At 40.9% G+C, this 10,335-nt stretch overlaps 2 protein-coding genes across 3 annotated transcripts in view; both read right to left on the bottom strand.

The window, feature by feature from the left end:
* LOC147321693 (uncharacterized) overlaps positions 1 to 10,335 on the bottom strand; it is a 106,491-nt gene that overhangs the window by 94,480 nt on the left and 1,676 nt on the right. The gene's annotated exons all lie outside the window — the stretch shown is intronic.
* LOC147321691 (uncharacterized) overlaps positions 7,292 to 10,335 on the bottom strand; it is a 28,177-nt gene continuing 25,133 nt past the window's right edge. Inside the window, exons 1-2 of one of the 2 annotated variants that reach the window (XM_086305766.1) lie at positions 7,875 to 8,233; positions 7,292 to 7,706 (exon numbers count right to left, since the gene is read on the bottom strand). In XM_086305766.1, the coding sequence (XP_086161892.1) occupies positions 7,292 to 7,706; positions 7,875 to 8,182 (723 nt within the window). In that variant the 5' untranslated portion in view covers positions 8,183 to 8,233. Of the gene's footprint in view, positions 8,234 to 10,335 lie in introns of those variants that run through there. The other variant, XM_086305765.1, reaches the window with a different exon arrangement.

Below are 10,335 nucleotides of genomic sequence, written 5' to 3'. Positions count from 1 at the left end.
CTGTTTTGTAGCAGTGTGTACACCTGAGACTGTCACCTGTCTGTCTGTCCTGCACTCTCTCTCCGTTTCTCTCTGATTGTGGAATAAAAGTATGAACATGTGTTTATAAGTTACACTTGTGTTTGAATCCTGCAGCTTATCACACATTTGATTTCCATGTGTGACGACTGCAAGTGTCCAAAGTGAGGACAGACTGAGGGACCCACTGCTGCACATCATCTGTGAGGCTTTGCACCCCTGATGATCCACCAGGACAAACTCAGCAGTGTGTGAGGAAGAGGAGGAGGAAGAGCCAGCAGCAGCTGACAGATGGAGAGAATAGACAGACTGTTCCCTGTTTGTGAAGGACTGCTAGGAAAGTTTAACATAACTGTCTGTCCTGAATCAGTCTTATTAGGTAATGTTCAAATAATTTTATCATTCCAGTGTTTTCAGTGTGGGAGAAAGTACTCAGGGCCTTCAAGTTACACACTATGAAAGGCAGCAACAAGTTTAATGTTCAGAAACCTAAAGTCTGTATCAGCAGCAGAATGGAGCTAAAAATAAATGTTTGTTTCAGTTCTATGAAGCTTTGAGTATTTTGGATCAGTAGCACTGCTGTGTTTGTTGCATCATATTGCTGTAATTGTTTATATGTGATCTATAGTGTAACATCATATTCTATAAGGATGTTATGTGTTTGTATACTTTCTTCTCCCTCTCTCGCTCTCTCGCTCCCCCTCTCTCTCCCCAACAGTGAGATGATTTCAGTCTCATGAACAACGTGATCTAATTGTTATTACTAACTAATCTTAAATGACAGTTCAGCACAGAAATGAAGCCCAACAATCATGTTTTACAGTCCCGTGGTCTCAGCCTCAGATACTCAACTAATCAGAGTGATGTCATGACTAAAACGAATGACTAACAAAACATTTTTCTCCTTCATTTCTGTCAAACAAAGCTGTATGTAACGTTTCTCGTGGTTAGTATCATGGTTGCTAGCGCGATGAAGGCTAGAACGTCCCATTTCACAAGCCTCTCACTTCCGCACTTCTCGTACTTATAGTACGCACCGTACGTAGTGCGCGTACTTCAAGCGAGCGGTCTCTTGATTGGGACACAGCTGAAGTTTTCCAGAGGCCTGGTAATGAGCTAATCATGTGATACAGGTGTGTTGACCCAGGGTGCGATCTAAAACCTGCAGGGACACTGGACTGAGATTGGGGACCCCTGCAGTAGATGCTATGCAGATGACACTGAGCTTTGTCTATCCATAAAACCAGGTAACACACACCAATTAATTAAATTGCTGAAATGTTTTAAAGATATAAAGACCTGGGTGATGTCTAACTTTCTGCTGCTGATTGTACGTGGCCCTGGAATTCCTAGAAATATAATATCTAACCAGATACTTGCTCTGGATGGAATTACCGTGGCCTCCAGTAGCACTGTCAGAATCTTGGAGTAATATTTGACCAGGACATTATACAAATATGTAGAGCTGCTTTATTTCATATGCGCAATATCTCTAAACATCTCAAAATATCCCGTCTCAGAGTGATGCTGTTCATTAATTTATTACTTCTAGACTGGATTACTATTACTACTACTACTACTAGTGTGCATAACACAGGATAAATGGACTCAAATATGGAAACAACAATGGAAATGCACTACCTCACAAAGATGGAGGGAATTTGGATGGAAAATTTTGATTAGGTTCTTTATCACCTCTTACCAAAAGACTCATTATGATGGGAATCCCCCGTATGCTGGAGAAAATATGGACACAGACGAGTACACCTCTGACATTTGCAGGCAGAATTTTAAACCTTGGGTGTAGGGATGGGTATCGTTTAGGTTTTATCCGATACCGGTGCCAAACCGGTACTTTTGAAACGGTGCCGGTGCTTGAACGGTGCTCAAACCGGTGCTTAAAGAATGGAGAAGACAAAATTGGTCCAAAAACCTCTCATGTTCAGCTGTTTTTTTGAAAAAAAAATTCTGCCTTTTCTGCAGCTAGAGGGCATATATGGTATCATTCTTGGCTGGAAGCAGTGCTTAAACAATGGGAGAAACACCAATTTTGTCCAAAAACCTCTCATGTTTGACTGTTTTCCATTTTTTTCTTTGGTCATTTTAGTCTTTTTGGCCAGGGTGAAGGGAGTATCTGCCATCAAACAAGAAGACAGCTGCATGTAACAACAACGGTGTTTGCTAGTTCACCTTACATGCATTAATTTAATAACGTGGCTAGAGTACTCAACGTAAATTATACACGAACAACATTAAGCTACTCACGCAGAGAAGAACGGCTGCTGCTGCCATCGTCATCCTCTTTTAAAAAAAATGCTATGTGTCGCCAGGTGTTTCATCGGATTTGAGGTGTTACCTCCTTTGACAGTATCACAGTATCAGCTTAAAGCACTTGTTGCAGGCTGCTGAATTTGCATACTTTGCTGTGAAGTACAGCCAGACTTTAGACCGCTTTGCCTTGGGCATTTTTAATCTGTAGCTCTGCTCTAAAAGAACGTACGTACCTGGACCCGCCTACTGTCCTCTGAAACATAAAATGATTGGCTAGAATTCAAAGTATATGACATCTCAGGGGAAAAAAAGCACCGAAATGTGCGCTGCTTTTCGGTCTGGTTACTACCGTTTATGACAGAACTGGTGCCATCATGGCACCGGATACCGGTACCCATCCCTACTTGGGTGAAATGGGGTCAATGCAGTTCTTAAGCATGCATGCAAATGTTCATTAGTCAGCTGTGAGCGAGTTTTTCCTATTTATGTTTAAATGCCAGATTTTCACTTCAGGAAGCACACAGCCCCACTCCACTGACGACTTGCTGTTGGCCAACACCCTCAACGACTTTTACTGTCGGTTTGATGATCCATCAAGCGGCTTTCACACCTCAATAGAGACTTCCCCAACAATAGATACACTTTGGTCCATCATCCCCCCACCTTCCCTGCTCCCCCCACAACAGAGCCATCTACACTATCAAAGACTTCACCCACAGGAGCCCCCTCCTCACTTCACACCTATGAGGATTTCAAACCACCTTCTCCCACTACAGCCCTTCATATTCATGAAGCAGATGTGAGGACGCAGTTTAACCCCTCTAGACCTACTAAGGAACCAAGTCAATTCAATTTTTATCTATATAGCGCCAAATCACAACAAAAGTTGCCTCAAGGTGCTTTATATTGTACAGTAGATACAGAGAAAAGCCCAACAATCATATGAACCCCTATGAGCAAGCACTTTGGCGACAGTGGGAAGGAAAAACTCCCTTTTAACAGGAAGAACCCTCCGGCAGAACCAGGCTCAGGGAGGGGCGGGGCCATCTGCTGCGACCGGTTGGGGTGAGAGAAGGAAAACAGGATAAAGACAAACCAGACTGTACTGCCATGTTTGTTGTTTACAATTGTGTTTTGTTTAGTTACTCCTCGTGTGTCATAGTGGTCTGATCAGACTTTATATATACCCTTCTGTGTCAGTTCATGTTTAGGTCAGTTATATTTCTTTGTGCAGTCATTTGGTTTGTTAAGTTTGCAGTTCTTTGCCTGAGTTCAGTTTTGTTTCTTTGACCTTTTTTATGAGCTCAACATTAATTACTTTTGTAAATATAATTTTTGGGTTAAATGAATGAAAACCCTGTTTTTATAATAATTCCTGTTACTCCTGCTTTTTCCAACTCGGCCGATCACACAGCCCTAAATATTTGTTTAATGTCCTGGTCAAATATTACTCCAAGGTGTTACTGGAGGCCAAGGTAATGCAATCCAGAGCAAGTATCTGGTTAGATACCACATTTCTAGGTATTTTAGGGCCACGTATAATCAGCGGCAGAAAGCTAGTTGTCACCCAGGTCTTTATATCAAGCTCTGCTGTGTTCAAGCTATTAATTACTGCGCGCAAGAGAACCACAACACACATCAAACATTAAGGTTCAGTTATGCCAGCTTTAACTTTGGGATGCCTCAGCTTCTCCTTTATACCCCCCCCCCCCCCCCCCCACACACACACACACACACACAACTCTCTGCATCAGGAAGGTCCTGGCACTGGTCATTCCTGGGAGTTTCGTCCTTCTACGCCCTAACAGTTAGCAGATAACATAGTGAAGCAGCGCCAAGCAGTTTTCACAAGGTCATGCTGACACATAATTTGACTATGACTTTAAATATTGGTAACTTCAGGTGTTGCTCTGATATACAGGAAATGACATCACGGCTCAAACTCTTTGTCAGTAAACCATTTCTTTATTTAACATATAAAATTTTGGTTTAACTGTTGCAGGATTTCATAACAAACAAGCTGAAAAAAAAACTGCAGAAAACATGGATCGATGCATTCATTAAAAACATGATAACAGGAAACAGATTTTTTGATTCAACTGCTGGAACAAAGCTAACCACTCAACATGAACACTACAGTAGAACAGTTTAGAAAGCTTAAAATGTAACGAGGCACATTTTCATTCATAGCTGCCTCATCAGATCAGGAGACTCTACCTGAACTCTGGAGCCTGATCTCAAGGGTTTAAGTCTGACCCTGAAACCAGAAGAGGATCTTTCTGTCTCTTCAGATTCACTGTGATCCAGAGATGGCAATGATTTCAGTCCTGCATGATTAGGCTGATGTTTGCACAGAGGAGATAATTTAGTAAATGTTTTTGAACATTGTAACAGTAAAACAAGTTCCTTCATAATCATTATGCAAATTTTTACTCTGTGAATGGTACTCATGGCCATTGACCAATGGTCATAAGAATTTGCTTATTAACGATCAAGAAATTGACCTCACAGCCCATTGTTCATTCATTGGACTGGTTTCAGTCGTTATGCAAATGTACTGTTTACAAGATTTACTTAAAAGCAGGAATCAAGACTGTCAGGGGTAGACATTTGTTCAAACACAAGTAAGAGAAATGAGACAACTGCAGACCGACTCAGAGTGTAATTAGAAAACGTGCGCACGGGTGAATGTCTCTGAGAAGACAAAACACACCGAGCACAGGCTTGCTTGCTTTATTTATAAGGCAAAAATGGGTTACATAGTACTTCCTCTTTTAACTGTCAGGGAAGAGGTTAAACATTAAATCAGCTTATCTGATCTTTCACACACTGGGATAAGAATACAGAAGTATATCATGCTTTATCTGACATCACAGACACTGAAGTGAAGAATGCATCATTATATCATGCTGTCAAACATCTCAGACACTGAGGTAAGGAATGCATCAGTTTTCCTTTAACAATAGACTTGGTTAGGTGATTCTTCAACAATAGGCTTGGTTATGTGAAAATATATGAACACACAAAATATAAGGCATACTTGGTTAAAATATAAGGCTTACTTGATTATATTGTTTTATAGAGATTTGGTTATAATGTATAATGTAGAAAATCTCTAACAAAGACGTAACAGGTTATTCGTAACATGGAATCGCTTGTGAGTGGAGTATGAACTGAGATTACTCAAACTCTCTTACAGATGAAGTTCTTTCATGCGTCTGCGTTCATGCTTAGTGTGATCACATGATTGTGAAAGGGTTTTGTCACAGTGTCTGCACTTGTATGGTTTTTCTCATGTGTGGACTCGCTTTTGAAGCTGATGTGCACTGATGAAGGATGACCCACACTGATCGTAGACGTGCTTTTTAACTCCACTGTGAAGGAGTTCATATTGTTTGAAGTCCTTTGAAGTGGTGAAGCCTCTCCCACATTCTTTACAGTAGTTCATTTTGTCTCCAGTGTGTCTACGTTGATGTATTTTTAGGGTCTTTTGATGACTGAAAGTTTTTCCACAAAGGTCACAAAAAAGTCTTTCCCACAGTGATGACAGGGTTGAGAACTGGATCCATCTGTGTCGCTCTGCTTCTAAACAAAGACACAAACACAGTGTAAGTCAGTCCTTCAACATTTTCATCCTGAACATTGCCTGAAATAATGAGCATCTCTGCCAAGTCCAATTGCATTTTACTGTTTACATTATCACACTCAGCTCAATTTAATGTGCTATAAAAACGATAAGAGTAAAAACATTAAATTAATACTAGTTTAATTCTACAATAACTAGGGATGGGTACCGGTGTCCGGTGCCATGATGGCACCGGTTCTGACATAAACGGTAGTAACCAGACCGAAAAGCAGCGCACATTTCGGTGCTTTATTTCGGTGCTTTTTTTTCCTGAGCTGTGATACACTTCTAGCCAATCATTTTACGTTTCCGAGGATAGTAGGCGGGGCCAGGTACGTACGTTCTTTTATGCAGAGCTACTGATTAAAAATGCCCAAGGCGAAGCGGTCAAAAGTCTGGCTGTACTTCACAGCAAAAGATGCAAACTGAGCAGCCTGCAACAAGTGCTTTAAGCTGATACTGTGATACTGTCAAAGGAGATAACACCTCGAATCCGATGAAACACCTGGCGACGCATAGCGTTGTTTTTTTTTTTCAAAAACCAAGAAATGCGCTGTATTTGATAGCTTGCTGCGAGACCTCACACCGAGCGCATCTACTGCGGTGGTGCCTTTTATCAGACCCGGAGTTAGCAACATACCCAAAAACACAAAGAGGAGAGTCCTGGCCCCTAGCCCTGTCAGTGTAGCAGAAATGATGATGATGGCAGCAGCAGCCGTTCTTCTCTGCGTGAGTAGCTTAATGTTGTTCGTGTAATTTACGTTGAGTAGGCTAACCACGTTATTACATTAATGCATGTAAGGTGAACTAGCAAACATCATCATAGCTACATGCGGCTGTCTTCTTGTTTGATGGCAGATACTCCCTTCACCCTGGACAAAAAGGCTAAAATAACCAAAGAAAAAGAGGGAAACAGCTGAACATGAGAGGTTTTTGGACAAAGTTTGTGTTTTTTCCATTGTTTAAGCACTGCTTCCAGCCAAGAGTGATACCATATATGCCCCATAGCTGCATAAAAGGCTAACATTGTTATCTTTTTACAAAAAAAAACAGCTGAACATGAGAGGTTTTTGGACCAATTTTGTGTTCTCCATTCTTTAAGCACCGGTTTGAGCACCGTTTAAGCACCGGCACCGTTTCAAAAGTACCGATTTGGCACCGGTATCGGATAAAACCTAAACGATACCCATCCCTAACAATAACAGTAATACAATCCTCAAACACGATCACTAAAAACCTGTGATTAGAGTCTGAATAATCATTCAGAGGTGTTTTTCCATGCAGTAAAATTGCTAACATGCTAACACAATTTGATGAGCAGAGTTGTTTCAAACAGTCGGCTGACAAGATAAAAATATAAACATATATAAGCATACCTCACAGTAACTGCACATGTAGAGACTTTCTTGTGTGGATCTTTTGGTGTGCTTTCAGGTAATGTGGAGATTTAAAAGTCTTCGCACACAAGTCACATTTATAAGGTTGTTCCTCAGAGTGGGTAAACATGTGACGTTGTAACTCTGTGTTTGTAGCAAACTGTTTACCACACTGTTCACAGCTGTACACATCATGTCTGGTGTGAATGCGTAGGTGTTTATTTCGGTTCTGTTTCAGGCTGAAAGTTTTTCCACAAATGTCACAGCTGTATGCCTTAATTCCAGAGTGGGTAACTAGATGACTCTGTAAGCTGCTACTGAGAGTAAAACCTTTCCCACAATCATCACAGCTGTACGCTTTAACTCCACTGTGGATGAGCTGGTGTGTTTTTAAGTATGAAGCTGAGGGAAAAGACCTTCCACAAATATCACACTTGAATGGTCTCTCTCCAGTGTGGATGAGTTGGTGTCGTTTTAAGTGTGAAACCTGCATAAAAGACTTTCCACACTCATCACAGCTGAATGGTCTCTCTCCACTGTGGATGAGTTGGTGTCGTTTTAAGTGTGAAGCCCGCATAAAAGACTTTCCACACTCGTCACAGCTGAATGGTCTCTCTCCAGTGTGGATGAGTTTGTGTGTTTTTAAGTGTCCAGACTCGGTAAAAGACTTTCCACAGTCTCCACAGCTGAACGGTCTCTCTCCACTGTGGATGAGTTGGTGTCGTTTTAAGTGTGAAGCCTGCATAAAAGACTTTCCACACTCGTCACAGCTGAATGGTCTCTCTCCAGTGTGGATTACCTGATGCCTTTTTAGGGAAGCTTTTACGGTAAAATCCTTCCCACACTCGTCACAGCTGAATGGTCTCTCTCCAGTGTGGATTACCTGATGCATTTTTAGGGAAGCTTTTACGGTAAAATCCTTCCCACACTCGTCACAGCTGTGTTTTTTCTCTCTCTTTCTTCTGTGAGGTTTGTCGGCCTCCTGAGAGCGCTGACTTCTCGCTCCACGTTGGTCCTGCAGTGACAGAGATACAAACACAGGCAGTGAGTTGTGGGAAACACATTCTTCTAACCGGGCTTTTATTAGTGGTACTTTGTGCAAAGCTTGTGTTAAATAAGTAGTTATACATGTACTCATTTTCATACACACATTGCAAATGTGCTCATGAGAGATGGCATTGAGTCTTTTGAGGGTCAAACACGCTTCCAGACAAAGATAAATATTCGACTTGTTTCTAGGGCAAAGATTAGAGACATTTGGCCTGCAAAGTGCCCGTACACCTGTTCAGTGAGATGAGTACAGGATGTTTCAGAGACATGTATGAGGAGAAAATAACGGCAGGAAACACACAGAGTGTGAGACGGTGAAGAGGGTTTTTAATTGTTATAGAAGTCAAGAGAGTTAAAAAAGGAAATGTGTCTAACTGTAACTGGTGTATATTACGATATCTGCTAACGTATTGTGAGGCTGGACCTTAATATACAAAAATAGTGTGATGTCTGCTTCCTTGTTGAGATCTCTGTGAGTGGCACTGCAGATCTCTCCCGCGTACGTGTAATCAATAAATCATTGTTTGACTGGACTTCTAACAATGATTTGAGAGAGACGTAAAGCTAGTGTATAAGTTCATCTTTGATGGTTTGTAAAGCATTCCCACGTTAAGCTTAATAACCGATATATGGAGCGACTGCCTCTCTCTCTCCCTCTGCTGTTGCTACTTCAATCATGAAACTGCTTAATGATCAGCTTTTCTGTCGCGAGTCCGTCTCTCTTCTTTATGTTTGGCCCACTTTGCGCCAGAAAGAGGAAACCAGCGGCTGAACAACTTCGCACTCTCCCTGTAATGGATGCTCCCGTGTGTTTCAATCAATCAGTCTTTATTTATAAAGCACTTTTCATACAAAAAAAAAAAAAAAGTAGCACAAAGTGCTTTACATAGTTAAAAGCAGCCCACCCCACCCTCCAACTCACTCCCCACACTCTCATTAACATAAATGATGTGAATACCCCCCCCACACACACACACACACCCGTGCACACTTAAAGAGTAAAATTGGGCTGGGCACACATGAGCCCGGTGAGGAAACACTATCACAGGGAGCCGTCTGCACCGGGAGCCGGTCACAGACCGCAGCCTCCAGGCTGGGCACACAGCAGGAGGGAGGCAAAGAAGCCCCCCAGCCAGGCTGAGAGGACCCCCAGAGCCCCAGCAGCCACGGTTGATCACAGCCCCAGTGCAGAGAGCGCCCTCCGAGGAAACACTGGAGATATGACACAATAGGATATATACAGGGTAAAATGATAAAATAAATAAGAACGGGATACAATATAAATATAAATATAAATAGAGTAAGAAGATTAAAAATGAATAAGAATAAAATCAATAAATATTAGGTAAAGCCTAAATTAATAATAGAATAACAGGATAGAATAAATAAGCATAAAATAAATAAACGTTAGGTAAAAGCTAAATTAACCCTTTAAGACCTACCATAGAACCAAGTTCGCCAGAGCTTATATTATATTTTTACATGCTGTGGAGCCATTTTTGGGAGCATTTCAAGTTGCTATACATCAATACAACCATTATAGCCCAAACTTTAATAATATGTCTGCATTAGGTGCATAGTAATTACATAAATTGCAAAAAAGTGCAATAAACAACAAAAAAATTGAAAATCGTTTTAGTTTTTTTAACATATATTTCTAGTTAGAGAAATTTAAGAGGCTTATCCCTCAAAACTGTAAATACAAAAAAGTTACACAAACTAGTTTCCCACCACAGGAAATTTATTTTGAGTGTCTTCATAGTTTTATTTTTGAAATACACCAATTTTTATATACTGCAGGAAAAATGAAAATAAATATTATAGTGCAAATTTGCAAAATAACAGCATATGCATCAAAATAAACTATTTCCAGCAGTGCAATATGAGTCTTAAGCATCCCAGAAACGACACAGAAAGTCATAAAGTCAAACATAACTTTTTAAAACACATAACAAGTAAAACACAAGCTCATAAGGCCCCGATCGTAAAAAACTA

Source organism: Aulonocara sp. 'chitande type north' Nkhata Bay, linkage group LG9 (assembly GCF_057382095.1).
Source record: "Aulonocara sp. 'chitande type north' Nkhata Bay isolate Kocher_YH1m ecotype deep benthic linkage group LG9, A_spYH_male_GT1.1, whole genome shotgun sequence".
Taxonomy (NCBI): domain Eukaryota; kingdom Metazoa; phylum Chordata; class Actinopteri; order Cichliformes; family Cichlidae; genus Aulonocara; species Aulonocara sp. 'chitande type north' Nkhata Bay.
The sequence above is the reverse complement of the archived record's forward strand: the minus strand, read 5'-3'. Positions and strand labels throughout refer to the sequence as shown.